The 17,793-nt window shown below is 49.7% G+C and overlaps 1 protein-coding gene across 1 annotated transcript in view; it reads right to left on the bottom strand.

Moving 5' to 3' along the window:
* Nucleotides 1–17,793, bottom strand: part of LOC144146242 (uncharacterized) — a 40,803-nt gene that overhangs the window by 14,094 nt on the left and 8,916 nt on the right. The window contains exons 7-15 of the mRNA XM_077678205.1: nt 17,592–17,791; nt 14,557–15,076; nt 12,336–12,381; nt 12,152–12,271; nt 9,489–9,605; nt 8,643–8,723; nt 8,497–8,577; nt 7,332–7,509; nt 6,019–6,186 (exon numbers count right to left, since the gene is read on the bottom strand). Coding sequence (XP_077534331.1) covers nt 6,019–6,186; nt 7,332–7,509; nt 8,497–8,577; nt 8,643–8,723; nt 9,489–9,605; nt 12,152–12,271; nt 12,336–12,381; nt 14,557–15,076; nt 17,592–17,791 — 1,511 coding nt within the window. The remainder of the gene's footprint in view (nt 1–6,018; nt 6,187–7,331; nt 7,510–8,496; nt 8,578–8,642; nt 8,724–9,488; nt 9,606–12,151; nt 12,272–12,335; nt 12,382–14,556; nt 15,077–17,591; nt 17,792–17,793) is intronic.

Genomic DNA, 17,793 nt, shown 5'->3' with positions numbered 1-17,793 from the left:
CTTGTAGAATCGTCTTCACAAACACCGCCATCGGTTTTTTGTAGGATATCGCAAGTTCTGCGAACGCTTGAGAAGCTCTTTCCAGTGCACAGACGAATTCCAGGAACTCAAATCTGGGATAAAATAGCCCACCCCGGTCCAAATTGAGATCACCGCAGTGGCAGGTCCAGATGAGCGAGGCGCCTTAAGCCGCTCCACGCTGAGTGAGCACTTAATGTGTTCCTCAACGGTTCTCACAAGGCAGCCTGCAATGAGGCCCAGTGTGCTGGCCTTGATAACCGGAACTGGATGGCCTAAAAAAAGTACCAATAAATTCTTTGTGAACATGAGAGGCAGGGTCAGATGTAAAGACAGCGCACCGCTGCGCGTTGCCATTTCACACCAATCGACCATATTAAAATACGATAACTGCGCAGCTAATCATGCTAGCTTCAATGTGTCACTCTCGGTCGAGCGATTAAAGCGCATAATTACACAAATCAAACACAATTGCGAAGGGAAAAAATAAAAATAAAACGACGAGTGTTCTCAGCTTTCCTTGGGATTGTCTTTATCCATTTGTATCGAACTTCAGTGACGGGGAACTCGTGAAAGGAAACATTTGTCACCTTACCTTCTTCAGATCTACAATAAGGTACGAAACTGTATGCCATCGTGCTCCTTCAAAAGAAATACTCGCTTCAGAGGATTGAATAAGCTGTATTTTTCATGTGGGGAACTTCGTGCTTTACATACAGCAGACGCAGCTTACGTGCCATGCCGCGTCTGCAGTTGCGCGTTTGCATGGCTGCGCCCGCGCGTTCGGCGGCCGCGGCCGAGGAGCACGGGCAGCGACGAACGACAGGGCGTAAGTAGCGCCACTCCACTCGGAGCGGCAAAATTTATCCCTGCGACGGCGGTGCTGGGGCTGCGCTCGCTGGGTAGGTCCGAAGTATAGTTGGTCGTGGTTCTAGCGACCTCCCCCCCCCTCACCACCCGCCTGTACTCTCGAATCTCGACCAGATTTCTTTTTCAGCCATATTATTTTCGGTTTCCCATGAAAATCCTACTGGCGTGGTGGAGTTCACGGTCTCCGAAGCGCTACCGCAGTGATTTTTTATTTTTTTATTTTGAACATACTGCTAGCCTCTTAGTGGAGGCTTTTGCAGGAATTGGGTGATACATTCAGAACAATGACATAGCACACTTCGCGTTTAAAACAGAGAAAAAGCTTTACATTCACCATGGGCGCATGAAACCTCTATAATGTGACACAAGTCGCTGAGAACACAATGGCCCCTATCGTTTGCTGGCTACGCCCTTCCGCGCGTCGCGGTCATATCGACGGCGCCCCCAGTCCAGGAATCGCTCTTTCTGCGCCTTCAGTCGCCCCCTTGGGAATTGACTCATCAAGTCGCGCATATCATGGACACCCCAGGTATACATCGCTTCCTCCCATTATCAGGAGCAAAAAAAAAATGAATACGCTAGTGGGACGAGACCGGCAACAGTCGTCTTCAAGTTTTCGAAGTCCAGTGGACGCAATGGTGAAGCACAAGTGACACCCCTCTCTCTCTACTTAGGGGTATGATTGCCGGCGGGGCTCAGCTTTCCCCTCCCCTAAGTAACGCCACTGTAAGTGCGATCGTTGGTTTGTTAGTTTTAAGTAGAACTGACAACGAATGCAACGAAGGCGAGATTGATTGAGAGAATAATTAAAACGAAATGCACAGGCGCCTAATCGACCTCGTTTTTCTGTTGTTTTTCCGCGGAAGTTTCGCTGGGGGGGGAGAGGAATAGACTAAAAGCAGCAGTGTCTTGCACCGTTCGGTGAAGTGAAAGGAAAGCGCTTTGGTAACACTTATATTAGGGTTGTTCTCATGAATGTTAAAATAACAAAAAATGGTTGAACGGATCCAAATTAACAACGTTAATTTTTACCATCTGCTATAGAAATTGGGTTTCACGTGGCAATGCTCCGCCAGGGTTTAGCGTTCGTTTCCACGAACGGCGGCGCAAGCACAAGTCTCGAACGTAAAATCATATCAAGTCACGAAATTACAATATTAAAGCTAAAATGTTCAAAGAATGCCTGGGACATCCCCTCACTCAAAATGTCTGGGCCAAGACGTCGTGCACCAAAATGTCCGTGCACAGAAATGTCCACACCGAAACGTCCTAGACCGAAATGTCCGACACCGAAATGTCCGGATACCGTTTAGCAGTCCGTCCGTTTTGTTGGCTACGTTGTTACCGGGTTGACCGGAACAGATCTGCTCCTGAGCGCGCGGAAGGGCGAGTAGGAAGGGTGTGGAGGCACGGACATGGCGAAGGCAGCCCCGCGGAACTAATCCCCCTACCGCGACGAATGCCCAAGTGCCCAGCCGGGTCCCGGTCAACCCAGTAACAACGCATACGACAGAACGCACGGACTGCTAAAACTCTCTATTCTTTCCCCGCCAGGGAACAATTCTATCGGCCAGACACGCATTCTGGCCTCCCCAGACAAACGATGAAGGATGAAAAGCACTCTCGCGGCTACGCTATTCACCAGTCGAACCCCGCGTAAGCAACCAGCATAAAAGCAAGCACAAGCTGTGGCCTGCTGCGTGGTTATTCTTCAGCATTTCACTTTCGAGGAAGCACGCACGGCTGAGGGGCGGACAAACTGACCATCTTATAGGAAGAGGAACGCAGTAGCGCTTTGTGAATTTTTGTACTCGAGCCTTGGCATCAAAAACAGCCAAATCCTAGCGATGTAACGGCAGGAACGCTGTTCCTGCCGTTCCTTCAGAAACGTAACGAGTTACCGTTACAGTTACACCTACCTTTAATGGAACGGTGGCGTTCCTCCGTTCCTCCAAAAAGGAACTAGTTCCAGGAACGCCGTTCCTTGTAACGCCGTTCCGTACAACACTGCGCCCAAGCCAGCAAGTCGGCCGGCTACCAGAGGGCGCTGCGCACGCAAGATGGCGGCGCGCTCGTTGGAACGGTATATAGTGCTTAGCCTTTTGGGGCGCTAATAGACCCTATGCGAAATTGCTTGGGGATCTAGCAACACTGATGTAAACAAGACCGTCCGCCATATTGGTACGGGCGACGATCGCGAAGTCTCGTATTGTTTAGTGTGGAAGAGTAGGTTACGGTAACGCGGTATGGCTCAAACTGGACTGCGTTTTCCGGTTCCCGACCACGGATTGTGGACGAAGGACTCGTCTGCGCTACCGACTGTGTCTGAGGACTCATACCACTCGTGGTGCCGCGCTAAAGACCCATCCGAGCGGCAGCGGAGCAGGTAATGCTACCAAGCCACCGAGCCGCATTGCTCGCCTTCATCGGTCCGGACAAACACGTGCGACTCGCAGTAAGTAAATCTTTGTTTTTTCCTTGACACGAGTTAACCGGTATGAGCATTTGTATAGCAGTTTGTTCACCGTTGTTTACCATGCAAATGCGTAGCGGGGTCCCTGTTGCAGTAACCCTGAAAGAGGAAAGCGACAATCGCCAGACCGTGCCGCTAGTGGGTGGATTGAAATGGCGTACATCGAATTTACGGGATTATTTTTGGCGAAGATGTTTACGGAAAGGTTGCGGCCGTTTTCCGTGACGGTCGTCCGCCCGCGCATTTGCCGCAAAGCATTCGTGCTTTGCGGCGAAGTCAACTACAAAAGTGCACATGCGCCTTGAATTTTTTTTGTGTGTGTGTTTTCATTATTGCGCATGTCCTGCCGCAACAATCTGTTTGTGCGTCTGGCTTGTCCTTTTTTGGCAGTGGGGTGGTTGTGGTAGTTTCTAAAGCGCATGTTTTGAGTGTGCCCGAACAGATAATACCGTAAAACCTCGTTAGCTCGAACTCACTGAACTAAAATTTTCTTTTTAAATTCGATGGGTCATCGGTATAGCCCGAATGTTTACCTGTTTATCTCTAAAGGTTTTGGAAGTGAGTTCCAGATAATCATAATTTGCTTGCTTAAGTTATGACGAACACGAATATGCGGGTACTGGTATCATTACCCACGGTGAGGTTTATAAATGTTAAACTTCCTTCTCTTGAAAGTACATTAACAAAGCATGAAGCGATACTTGCACGCTCGAACTTGAAAAACAATTTTGACATCATTGCTGTTTGAGGTGTAGACTATTGCCCTTGCAACAGTGTTAAGCAATACACAAAATCTGGTCATTTTGAGTCTGTTCCTTGCGGCCACTGCTTTCTGCTCTGTCCCTTTAGCATAAACTGTAGCGGGATAGTCCTGTTCTTCCCTGAGTGCTATTTACTGTTACTCTCTCTGTTCTTGCAGGTTGGGCCTCATCCTTGTGGTTAGCAGCTGGTTTTGCTCCCAGGGAAAAATTGGCCGGCCCTATGTTGTGTGCCTCGCCTCTGAGACGGACAGTGGGGAGATTGTGGAGGCAGCGTGCGAGTGCCCGGCGGGTTGCAGTGGAGCATGCAGTCACATCCTGGCGGCTGTGCACCTACTCGTCCTCTTGCTAGCCCAAGGTTTTAAAGAGGCGCCACCGCAGCTTGCGTGCACAGCTGCCACAACAGTGGGGACGTCTGAGACAGCAGGGCATCAAGCCAGCGAGTGTCCAAGACATTGACTGGAGATGCCCGCAAGAAAATGCCCCCCCCCCCCCCCCCCTTCCCTTGCCATTGCGTCTGTTCGGCGCACGTCGAGTGCAGGAGCAATGCGAGCAGCAATAAAGTGCCGTGCAAGCGCTTGGGAGAAAACTTGGTAGCCTTTGGAATGGGTTTTTTGCCTCACTTTTGCGGCTGGGCAACGTCGTGTTTACTAGACCGCTGCATGCAGGGGTGCGCGAATGCTTCCCTTTGTTCCATTTATATCCACAGTTTGCTATACTGCACGCGTTATAAATCAGCGAAGTATTTTAATTTACTGGGATTTTCACTGTGGATACAAAAAAAGCAAAAGCACTCAAGCTGATGCGCTGCGGACTGATGCAACTCTGGCCGTTTTTTTTTTTTTTTATGAAAACTTGAAAATTGCCTCAGCTACCTAATTCAATGGCCACTATCATTACGTCGGAGGTAAGCATGCCGTGTGTGACAGACTAGAGTAGTGAGTGTGTATTTTAGTCGCAAAATATTCGACAGTAAATACATCGTGGCTGAAATGACAATGGGCAACAAGTTAACTTGACGTAAACAAACCTGTCAGCCCGGCAAATCGGGAACCAAGTGCAGAAACTCGAATTTTCCAACGTCATATCATCATAAAACAGTGTACGCCACTTCCGCAACGACACGCGGCTAAATGCAACGAAAAGAAACTAACAACATACTCCGATACCGTGCGCGCCCGCCACAGAGGAAATTTTCAACCGCGCCGTGACGGCGTAGTGCGGCAAGAAAAGTTTACAGCCCTAGGTAAGATAAAGGCTCGTGTAGGGGCTAAGCGGTACCATTTAACAATGAAATGAAGCGAGCGTAGAGCCACCGGGACGAGTGAAGAAATAAAGCCTAATTTTGACAACGTGTGGTACTGTTTCCCCGCTCTATCGCCGCTGTCAGTCATAAATAGGTGACGCACGCTCAGGCTTCATTTAGAATACGAAGGCTGAACCACGGAACTCCAACGCAGCTGTATTTCTCATCCGTACAGCGACTATGAAATCCCGCGCTTAGCGAACCAATGACAAATATTCGCTCCCAGCGCACCGCTCCCAGCGTGTCACAAAGGTTGCTCGCGCCGGCATAGTTCGCGTCAGAAAGTTCGTTCAAGAGCGTGGAACTTCACGTGCCTTTTCTCCATCTGGACCGGTATTTCCTCGTTGCGTGCACTGCCGCACGCAGCAATGCTCCGGCATTAAAGTCCATCACCAAGAGCGGTCAATGCCCGCCTTCCATGTTTTGCTACTTGGTTTCGGTTTCAAACGACCGTACCAAAATGGCGGACCTAGTTACCGGAGTCGACGTGAGATGGCGGGGCGCATTTGCCATAGGGTCTATTGGAGTCAGGCTATAGCTCAACCGAAAAGAGGAATTTTTCTTCAGGGTTTCTCAAGAAATGGAGTGCTCACCACCCTGATGACGGTGGGCTCCATGAGCTGGGCGACCGAGTCACTGACCACGACCTCGGACAGCACGGCGGCCAGGCTAAGCAGGATGAACTGGCTTGATTTGCTCGACCGGTTCGTCCAGAAGTGGTCGTCCATCTTCGCCAGCAGCTTCTCCACCAGGCGATACTCCTGAGTACAACGGTGTTCATCGCAACAGTGCCAGATGAGAACCACGCATGGGAGAACTAACACGGCCCGTATTCGCAACCGGTTGCGTTACTTAATGAGGTGAAGTATTTATAGATTGCAATAAAAAGTGTGCAGATATTATAAGAATTGTGTACAAAGGCGTAAGCATCCTTGCGGCGCTTCTCGGTTTCGCCAACCTTTTTTTTTTTCCTTTGTGGCATTGAAGGAACATGCCTCGCCACATTCGACCACTAAAAACCAATCACATAAACTGATTGGGAACGCTGGCAGATCGCTGCTGCTGCTTTTAAGCGAAGCTTATTGTACAAACCCAGGAGCGCCCCGTAGCATCCCTCTGACCTTCAAGATCAACCGAGGTGAACCAAGCGCCTCAAACAAATTCGCTGAGCCGACAGCAGCGCCAACGACCCCGCTGCGGCCAACGACCGAACTGATTCGCGCTGCCGACGGAACCGCCACCGAACGTGCTTCTGTATGCGGCCGAGGCAAACAGCATCTCATGGGCTTGCGAGAGCAGCGCGTACCGTTACCGGCGCAGAGAAATACTTCGAAAAGAACTTTGTGTGGGCCAAATCTGGAACGGCATGCCGTTGAAACTTCGCTTCGTGTCGGTTCCCATATGACCGGTATTCGTCAATATTTCCAAGACGGAGCTACCTTTTTCGTTTTCCCATATTTTTTTCGTTTTTGCTTTAACACCTTGACGCGGCGACGTCACTAGTTTTGTACAGCCCTTAATCATCATGATTGTCGTCATCATTGTCATAACAATATTATCAGTAGTATTCTCAACTTTTATACTCAGCAACCCTACAGGAGGCTTTTAAGCACTACAACACAAAGGGCGCGCTTTATGCGCAAGAAGGTTTTTGTTCCGAAAAATCCGTCCATCCTGCGCGAATACAGCTTCGCTGTAAAAGTACTAGGGGCACACCTATGGCGACATTTCGTGCTCTCACCATTATCCCGAAACTCCAATAAGTCCACGGGGTTACAAACATGGGCGTATGCTTGTCGCGCGCCAATTGGCCATCACATGAATCTCTGTGCTGCGCATAGACCCATTCGCATGGCAAGGCTGTCAAATAGGTACCCTCCTGGTCAGCGCTGCTATGAGCGCATACCTCGACGATGGCGGTGAGCGCCCTGACCGAGCCGAGCATGAGGATGACGTTCCAGGGCAGGCGCGCTGCCATGGTGCGCCAAGAGAGCAGGCGGCGGTACCAGCAGTGGCGCATCGTGGTCGCCGGGAGCATGCTCATTACCACCACGGACACGCCCAGTAGTGGACCTTCCAGATGCCTGCGGGGGGAGCACGCGACGGCTGCACGGTGTACACTCGTCGCGCCTTGTGCGCAGAAGGGTCGCATTTCACAGGCTGCGCGAGGATGTATACTCTGTGCTTACATTCTACGGGGGCCGACATAAGAAAAAAATGAAGGAAGCTCTCACTAATGCGTAAGAATTGAAGGTAGCGAAGCTGTACGCAAAAGTAGCGTGTTTCCTCCTTTCCGCCTCAGGGCGTTGCTTAAGCCTCGCCGCTGTGCGAGGGACCACAGATGGATGTTCGTCTTCCTCCATCGCACACGATTCTGCGCCGCACGTGGCCTCGTGGGCTTCCCTCGTGGTGCGCGCTTATCGCTGAGGCGATGGCCCCCTCGCCTTCCTACCCCACGTCCCGCGTACGTCTCCTTTCCCTCCTCGCCTATCTCTCCCAGTAATCGGGCCGCTGTTCCGTGCCGGGCGTTTGTGAAAGAGGGTTTGTTGACCTCTAGCACTCAAGGGCAAAACTGGCCACCCCGCGAAGGCTGCCCGAGGTAGCGTATTGTAGCTTGCGCTACAAATTGAGCATAGGCTTTGGGGCACTGCTGCTCTACCTTCCCAGAGAGGGAGAGGAAATGTCCTTCCAAGGTGTGGAACCTCGTATCCGCTTTTCTTCAGCTGGCCATAGTAGAATATCATGGTGAGTAAGACACGGTCAGTGGGCGGACTTTTAAGAACCGTGTAGCATCCTAGCATCCACTGGACTGGACGCAGCTTGCGAAACCTTTTCAACCACTTTGTAAAAATTCTGAGAGAGCAGAGTTGAATCCGCGCCGCCTGTCCGCAGCAAGAAACGCCGTACAATCGTCCCTCCGCGAGCAGGAAGGGCATTGCGCAGTGACACACAGACGCGAGATTCACACGGTGAGACGCGTTGTGCTTCACTCATGGCCACTGGGCAAGGCATTTCGCACCGCTTTGTTTGCACCGCTTGAACGCTGAATAGATGGACAAAAGCGCTGCTACCTTTCAGGCTGGTGTACACTGTAGGCGCTGGAGACGAGCGGAATCCCTACGAGCACGTAGAACAGCAAGGTCTCTTGCAGGCTGCAAAAGGGTCCCTCCGTAAGGCTTTGATGTGTCTCTGAGGAGCAGCGGCGACAAAAACTCACGTCTGCCGCCTCATGTCCCGCTGAAGAGAAAAGGCGCACTTGGACAGGTCCATCTGTGTTTGTTCGTTAATATCATCTTCGCTATAGAGGACAGAGAAAAAGTAAGTAAAAAACTGAAGAGATGTCGTACATATGGATGTCAATCCTCTTAGTCTAAGCTTATTACACACTTCTATTTAAATTTTAGAGGTCTGCTTGTGTTGTGAACGCCACCTATAGCTGTCTAGCTGTAAAATTGAGCGCCGATAAGAGCAAAAGCTGTTCCCAAAGAAAGAAAAAAACTTGCATGTCCGTTAGCCTTGCTCCTATAACTACCAAGCAAAAGCATTCAAATAACGGAAGAAACGACGGACCGACGAAGGTAAATTTAACGGACAGATGACAACAGTAATATTTATTTTTGTTTACGTGGGTAGGCTGCAATATATAGTTGTTTTTTTTTTTTTTTGGCATGGGTGGAAGTAACGGCCCTGTTTCAACCACGGACTTTCAAGAGCAGGTGCGGAATAGCGCAAACTAAAGCGAACCTAGCCCCGCTACGCATCTGCTGCTGCCGTCCGTAAGCCGGAGTGAATTCACAAAATTGCCGGCGGTATAACCGCGGTATTTCAGGCGCAAATATTAGTTCCTATGAGCGAGAACACCATTGCGAATCGTACCAAATCGTACAACGAGGGAAAGCTACGAATCTATCAACTAAGTGACATCGGCTGGTAATGTCTGCAATTTCAATGATTGCTGCAATATTTTGACTTATTTTCCGAACACGAGTCCATTACGTGCTGAACTGAGTCCGGAACTAAATGCTGTGTGTTCACTTAAGACGCATCCCTTGGGGAAGCCCACCTGGTGCCGATGGTGGTGCAGTAGATGCCTAGCCAGCATATGAGGCAGCAGATCAGTGCCACAGGCAATGCTACGGCCAGCCAGCTCCACCAGGTCACCGGGCAGTCGTCGTTGTGGCTGGATAAGGAGGGCAGGACGCAAACATCACGTATGCTGCCCCCTGTCCTTCGCAACGATATTCCATCCCACACATCCATTATTTCATGGTGAAAGTTAGTTTTAAACGCGAAGCGGGGAAGCTGTTCCCTCATAACACGACGCTGAGTGCGTATATGGAACACTGTGTTATACCTCCGGTATAGCCGGGCGTCGATTGCAAGGTCCGTGACGGAAGAAGCGTTGTGCGGGTCCCTCTTATGTAGGTCCCGCTTAAGGGGGCTCGCCTGATCCCATTCCTATGGGATCAGGTGAGTTAAACGAGGCTTAAAAAGCATCGTCATCGTGTACCCATACGAAAAGTTTTACAGTTTGATATAAATGCTTCTAATGGTCTAGCTTACTTCTTTTAGAAATAATCACTTTAAGATACAAAATAAACAAGAAACACATTTTGGTTTACCCAGTTTTCCCTAGATGGCGTTAGCTGTACAGCAATGAAGAGTTTTATTTTTTATTTTAGTAGAGAAGTGACATATCTCTACAATAAGCAAACTAGGCCGTTGTGAACATTGATGTGTATTCGCAAAGCTTTTCGTATTGGTACACGATGGTTTCTAAGTCCATGGGTCATGAAGTAGCAAGTCCCATAGGAATGTAAACAGGTGAGTCCCCCTTAACTTATCAGCCGTGGCAGCTGCTGGCTGAGTTCATGTGCTTGTCTGACAATTAACACTGCACATGCTCGCGAGAGGCCATGAAAGGAAATCGAGGGTGAGGTCGAGTGGTGGTCGCATGAGACGAGGCAAATTACATTTAGGGTGTCAGGAGCAATGACGTGTCGCACAACGGCCGACCGTCTCGAGAGGGGCAATAGGGCGGAAGACCGCAGCGTATTTCTTTGTCCGGTCTGATCCAGCATGGTACAATCAGAAGATGAATGCTTAGGACGCGATATGCGTGTTACGCAAGTGCGGTAACACGAAGCAGCAACTATTAGAGAGTGTTAGCACTCCGTATGCTCCGTTCATTCTGTTCCCACCGTGTTTACCGGGACCGGACTGGGCACTTGCGTATTCGTTATTGAAAGACCACATAACATAGTTCTGGCGCTCTTTGGTCTTAGAAACCCTTGCGCCAATAAACCACAAACATACATACATACGTATTCGTTCCAGTACTTAGTCCTGCGGGCCGGCCCTCACCATGACCGTGCATTCGTTAGGGGGGGGGTGTCCTCAACACCGTGCCCATGCCCGCAGGCGCAGTCGGGTCAACGTACCGACGGTAAGCACGGAACGGACGGAGCATACGGGCTGCTAAAACTCTCTATTGCGTTGGCAATAGAAGGATCACGTCGGCAAAAAGTGTTCGACGCCGTTCCGCGAAGAGTTAGGTTGCTAGAAGCGAGGAGCGAGGAATAGGAAGGAAGCGGAGACGCGTGATTGATGCAGATACGAGTGACGTAGTTCAGTCACAACCAATCAGAGGCGCGGAGACGGGTAAGGTCAAACCGAGGCAGTGGCAGTGCGTGGCGCCACCTCGAGAAGCTGCCTGCCAACTTTGTCTGTAAATCGTTTGGATGGGTCGCGCCGCCGACTGCACGCGTTGATGTGTAGTGTAAAATGGACATTGAAGCGAATGCAAGTACGAGAACGTGGCAAAAAAGAATGGAACGGGAACGACGCTGGTGGAGTATCCAGACTGCTAAACAATGAAAGTAGCGACAGGCGGCCAATGCCACGGCTGAGGTAGAAGGGGTAGAACGCAGAACGCGAAGAATAGTTGGTACGTAAACGGTATATACGGGTGGTACGTAAACGGCCTACGAGAAAGGCGGAGTTCAGGACTCCTAAAGATGGAGAAAGGTATGTGCATGGGGCGAGCATTGAATAATGTTCGCCAGACAAAGAAATGCGATGCTAAGGCATTTTGAAAGGATCCCCCCATGATCTTCGATTTAGCAAAGCATGTCCATCGGGGCGATCCTCAGGTTTGCGAGACTAAGGAATTTACATGTTAAGGATGTTGAGGGATCCGCCAATTTGTAAGGATCCGCCAATGGATCTTGGATTTTTGTTGTTAGCAACACATATGGTCGAGTTGTCATAACAATTGACCACAGCCAACCTTTTTTAGAGACCCGACTATCTATACTTTGTTTCCTCGAGTGACCTTAACTTTATGTGTAGCCCGCAGTATACGTTCAGTACGGAATGGTCATTCAAACTTCACCACCAGCATTAAACTGAAGTTCAGTAAAGCTTGATGTCGGGCTATAGTTGGTGTAACATGCTCTTGAAGGTAAGCTGCGCTTGTTATGATAACATAGACGGACGCAGGAAGAAAAAACAACACTGACAACAATGCGGCACCTTCTTGTCAAAGTGCTTTTCTTACTGTGTCCGTCTCTGCCACATAACAAGCGCAGCTTACCTTTAATAGCATTAAACAGTCAGATCTGTTTTCTTCAGTATCGCAATATCTGCCTGTTTCGCTGCACCACTTATTCTCTGTCGGCGTGAAGGTGCCCAACGCACACGCGTTGTTAGTACGGCGGTCCTTACCACTCAAGGGCGAGGAGAACTGTCTTGCGCGTGGGCACAATGCTGAAGCTGATGATGCTGCCGAAAATGGCGGTGTACGCAGCTCCGGCGATGAAGGCAGGGCGTGCCGCCATGGTGAGTCTGCGCAGTATAAGCACGCCGCTCAACGCGAATGTCGTGGAAGATCTAAGAGACAATGACTTACGCTCGAAGACGCATGCACGACGACTGTTGCTCCTCACCGGTGAAGCCTGAAACGAGAAAGTTATGAGGCGCCAAGCGAAGCACTTTCAATTCTGTCAATATGCAAGATCACGTTCTGGCAGTCATTCGAAGAAGCCTCACACAACTGAGCCGATTTCCCGTAAAGGGCTTCGGACACCAATTTTTAGTGTTAATACTGTTACGTGCGGAGAACGACGGTTTATTGCAAAGTAAACAAGGGGTGGCTCAGTATGTCCGACTGCAGCCGCGAACGCTAGCAACCTTGTCTTCCTCTACCTCAAGCACCTTCGCTTGAATTCGTTGCTCAATTACTTGGGTCAGTTGACCTTGCGGACCGTGAGTAGACAGCGTAATATCTCCCCCGGTGGAGACGTTGCCCTCCGGGCCACTCAAGGCATGCCGCGTGAGTAGTAGGGTTTGAGTCGGGCGAAGCGAACTGTTTGACTTGCAGCATGAGGAGCCACTTGCAGCATGAGGAACTCCTCCCCCCTCCCCCGCCCACCTTTTATGCTTTTCCTCTCCATTTTTTTTTTTTTTTTGCTACAGTCAGTTCAATTTTATCGCGTTCCATTGCTCGGGCCATCTACTGGAACCTGTCGTTACTGTTGAACATAGAACACTGCCAAGAGGTCGAACCACACATCAATACAGTAAAAGCTCATTAATTCGAACTCGAGGGCGACCATAAAATTGTTCGAAATAATCGGAGTTCGAATCAGCGGGCGGGCGCTAGAATGAATGGAGATCGCGCCACAGTGTGCGGGCAGACCAAAATGTAGCCACCTCTGAACTAGTTATCGCAAACAATCGCTACTGCACGGCTGTGGCAGGTGATGTCGTAAATACTGTTCATGGAGGTTGAACAATGATCGAAAATAATTGATCATTCAGTTATACGATAGAAGCAGGCACCGACATGCATTCATGTGAGCAGCCAGCCGTAATGCCTAGATATGACGCTGTTTATGCTCGAAAACACGTTTATTTACACGGCAGTGTGGAGGCAATCAAAATAAACGTACTCGGTAATATGCATTTGCTTGCGTTTGTTCTGTCACTACTGCATGAGCATCGCTTGGAACTTTCCAAAGAGCTCCAGCGTATGGTCAGAATTCTCATCTGCTGAGAAATAACGTGCTGCAGCATCCAACCCCGACGCTGCTTCGCATGCATCTCCAGTAAATTTGGTTAGGTTTGGATTTGCAATACACTGTATACAATCACTCTGGGCCAACTACTACTACTACTAGGAGCGATGGAAACCAGGCGATCCGGGTTCGAATTAACGGTTCTGGATATCGACGCGTTCGAATTATCGGGAGTTTCCCCCGTTGAAATATACAATGTTGTGCCGGACCAGGGCGTCAGTTCGAATTAACCGTAAGTTCGAATTAACCGAGTTTGAAATAACGGGCTTTTGCTGTATTGGATTAGAACACTGTGCGCACCAGTTTTGCATTGACATATTGCCTCAAATATGTGTAAATGTTTTCTAGAAAATATTTGCTTCACAAGTATGAAGCATGCTTCCATATTTAGTGTGTCGGAAAGGTTTTTGCTTTTATAAACTTCTCGTTCAAGGATTCCTTTATCTTTTGGCCGGACGTCTGAATCGAGGGACAGACAGACAGACAGACAGACAGACAGACAGACAGACAGACAGACAGACAGACAGACAAATCTTTTCAGGTTTAAAGGGACCGTGCAACACTTCCTCGACATTTTTGAAATCTTAGATGCTTGCAGAGCGTAGTGACCCAACACATCCAGTACTTAGATTAGGAGGTCGCAAAGTACCTCACCCAAAGCAATTATTGCTCTATGCTATCAGATAACTTTTAAAATCACTCAAAAGATTTTTTCCTCTTTCCCGGTCTGGAAGTTCTTCGACCGCTCTAATTACGTCACTAAGGCCATGTTGCGGCTGTTTGCCAGTTATGCTTCAGTAGCAGCAATGAACGCATTCGATAGCAACTTTAAAAATAAAGCTACAAAAACCAAGCAGAAACGGTATATGCTGCGACGAGCAAATCGCACAGTGCCTCTCCATGCTGGCGATAACTATAGCTTTCGCAGTGCTTCCAGACGCGAAGGAAAGAGTGAAAGCGTTTATCGAAAGCATTGCAGGGTCCCTTTAAGCAGCCCAAGAAAACTTATCGTACTTAAAAATTAAGACCACGAGTGTGCAAAAGATTGCTCACCGAAGCTCGAGGCCACTTCCACAGCGGGCTTCCTGTCAGCCGTAACCACCGGCGAGGGTGACGGGGCAAGTACGATTCTGCGGCCGGCCGCGTTGTTGTCGCTGCCTGGCCTGCCTTGTTCGGGCGGTGCGCTGGACTCGGGGCCGCCGCCGTCGCCGTGCTGGGTAGATGCCTGCGAGGCCCGCTTGTTGTCCTTGCGGTTGCCGTCGCTGGGCTGGAGGGACGAGTTCCATTCCTTGAGGATTCCCCGCACTTCTGGCTGGCCCTCGGGCTTCGGCACTGGCAAGTCAGCCACTTTCTTTGGTGACTCCGCCTGCGTCGCGGGTGGCGGCGCCGACTTCTGTGGCTCGACTGTTCGGTTGGAATCAGTAGTTGTATCCGGCTTTTCGTCAGCATTCGGGCGGGGTTTAAAATTCCGCCTTGACCCACCCTTCGTGGTCGCTTTCGTTTTAGTGCTTGACGGACGAACAGGCAGGCTTTTCACGTCCTTGAGCATCAGCGTGTGGGTTCGGTTTAGCGACTGAAAAGGCGGTGGATAACGAATAAATATTAGGAAAAATATTGATGGATCGTGGGAAGTATTTCTGTTGAATATGGGAGGCAACGCAATCTGGATTCTGGAGCACATTTATGGAGTGGAGGGACAGAGACGTTACAAATCCAGCTCAGCATTTTCCCTCCAATGGGGACCTTGTTGAATGCCCGTTTCGGGTAGCTTTATTACATCATGAGATGTTGCAGCTCACCCACATGCCTCACCTCAGCCTCAGCTTCTGCGACAAATTGTTAACTTGGTAGATAAATGAAAACCACAGAAGTTTTTTCCATACTTCTCAGCCCACATAAACCGCGGGTCCGAAACAGGCCACAGCAAGGACCTGCCGGTTATGCTTCCCTGATAAATTGCAACGTTTCCCGCGAATGAATTCTGAATCCCTCATGGCGCGGTGCGACTCTTACCGTCGGAGTTGTTTGTTTACTTTTAAGTACACTTCTGTGGCCTCCGATCAGACCAGATAAAACTTTATTGTTGCCACGGGTGGGACCCTTTTCAGGTCGATTTCAGTGTCCTTCCGGCGACGGCACGATTCATGTAGATCTCTGCGGCGTCTTAGGCCACCTGGCCTAGTGAGACCTGGGTCGTAGGGTCTATGCTGAGCAGCGCGGCCTGCCACTGCTCCTCGTTCGTAATTGGTAATAAAATGAGGTAATTTTAAGAGTTTGAAGCAAGAAGGAAAGCTGTTTGTGTAGCGCCTGACGTGTCACATATCGCTGCAGACGAGAATGCTTTTAATAGGGCGGCTAGGGCCTTTGCCAAATACAGTTAAAAATGTCGCTCCGGTAATTCATTTGTGTGTAGTAATGAAGCAGACTTTAAAGAGGCTCGCTGTGTAGTGCTCCTATAGAGCCCTCGGTCCGGTTCATCCTACTTTGGCAGTCATACTACTTATAGTGTTTCCAGAAAAAAAGTCTTCCTGGTAATACACGGCAATATAGTGTTGAAACCGGCGGTGAAGGGGTCGGGCACGTATCGCGCTCCTTAAGGTGCTGGTGGTGTTTTGACCTCAAAAGGTGGACCTCAACCTCAAACAGACCTCAACTTTCGTGTAAGGTGAGGTTGAGGTGACGTAAGGGGCTGTAACCTGCTGACTCAGTGAAGTCAGTAGTTTCAACCTCTACCTCATCCAATAACTTTGAGGTTGTGTGAGGAAAGGGGAAGTAAAAACAAGTCCTAGATGAAAACTTTCCCTCCCGCATGTCGCGGCATCCGCACGATCATCTACGCTATCGCCCTTAAGCAAAAATTTTCTTGTCTGACGTGCGCGCCTTAGAGCGAGGATTTTTCTGAGCCCTTTGCCGTTCCGCAGGCTTTTAGGTGCGGAGTATCTCAGGACCGCACAATGTCCGTCCGCAAAGCATTTACAATCACAAAAAATCACACAGGCACCGGCAGAATTCGAGCCCGTGTCTGGTATACAAGACAAAGTTAGTGTCAGTCGTCTTACCCATTGGGCTACGACCGTTTTTTTTTCTTTATTACCAGTCTTCAACACACACTTACAACACAAAAATAACCACACTGCATTTGGTACAACACACACCGACATAAACATACCAGTCATGCCTCCGGCTAGGCTTTGTCATTTAATCATCCGTGAGTTAGTACCCGAGAGTCAAACGGTTTACTCCCTCGCCTGTAACAGTGCGGAGTACCTTAGGGCCCCCCAATGTCCGTCCGCGTACATTCGCGTGCACACACCATTAAGCGCACATCAAGCGAAATTCATTTTTAGCCGTGAGTTGCAGTTTCATTTAGGGAATAATCAAGGTGCAACTCACGGCTCAAATCGAATGACGTTCGGGGCGCAAATCGGATATCAGTTGGGGTGCAACTTGGATGTCATTTCGAGTCCCCGTACTCCGCACCCTCGCCATCATCCACGGAGTGGAAATGCTGCCATTTTTTAATTTGATTATCCAAAGATATGACCGGAGGCGGAATAAAATAGAGAGTAGTCGTGGATCTCTCTGATAAGTGCAGTAGAAGCGGGAATGGGGTGTGAATGGGGGATTAGAAGGATATCCGCTCTTGGCCTACATGTTTGGAAGGTTTAAATTTTAAACCCCATGTACACAGACGCGCTCATAAGATACGCGGGGTACGAATAAAGCCATAATCTTCGTGTACCGAGTCTAACACTTACGCCACAATATAACGAAGTCTGTTTACGTTGCAGTGATGGACGCAAAATTTTCTTTTGGTAGAACGTGAACGGCGTTCTCACTTCCCCCGCCAGCATAATTTAAAAGCAAGCGAAGAACTTCTGGATGTAGACGTGTGCTGTGCATGACCCCTCGATGTTTTCTTTGGTTTTTATGGTCTGCAAGGGCATTGAAAACAGGTTGACCACCATGGTGAGCGTGGTGCAAATGGCGAAACCGCGCAAGCTTGGAGAATTCCGCTAACTAGTAGTGATAGTGACAGAAAAGTCACATTTACAGCTGGTATTTGATGAGGATGATTTGACTCTCACCTTGATCGCCTTTAAGCCGTCCTCGCTGTCCTGCTCAGGAGAACAACCAGCCTGCGGCCGTCCCGCCCTTTTGGAGGAGGCGCCCTTGGCCTTGCTGGGCTGCTTGCCTGCCGACGGGATAATGTCGAAGCTCGCCGACGCCGTGTCCGGGACAGGAGCGCCAGCGCGGGAGGCCATCTGCTGAGCCCACTCCACGTACACT

The sequence above is a fragment of the Haemaphysalis longicornis genome, unplaced genomic scaffold (assembly GCF_048455015.1).
Source record: "Haemaphysalis longicornis isolate Haplotype H1 unplaced genomic scaffold, Haemaphysalis longicornis Haplotype H1 scaffold_7, whole genome shotgun sequence".
In the NCBI taxonomy this organism is placed as follows: Eukaryota; Metazoa; Arthropoda; class Arachnida; order Ixodida; family Ixodidae; genus Haemaphysalis; species Haemaphysalis longicornis.
The sequence above is the reverse complement of the archived record's forward strand: the minus strand, read 5'-3'. Positions and strand labels throughout refer to the sequence as shown.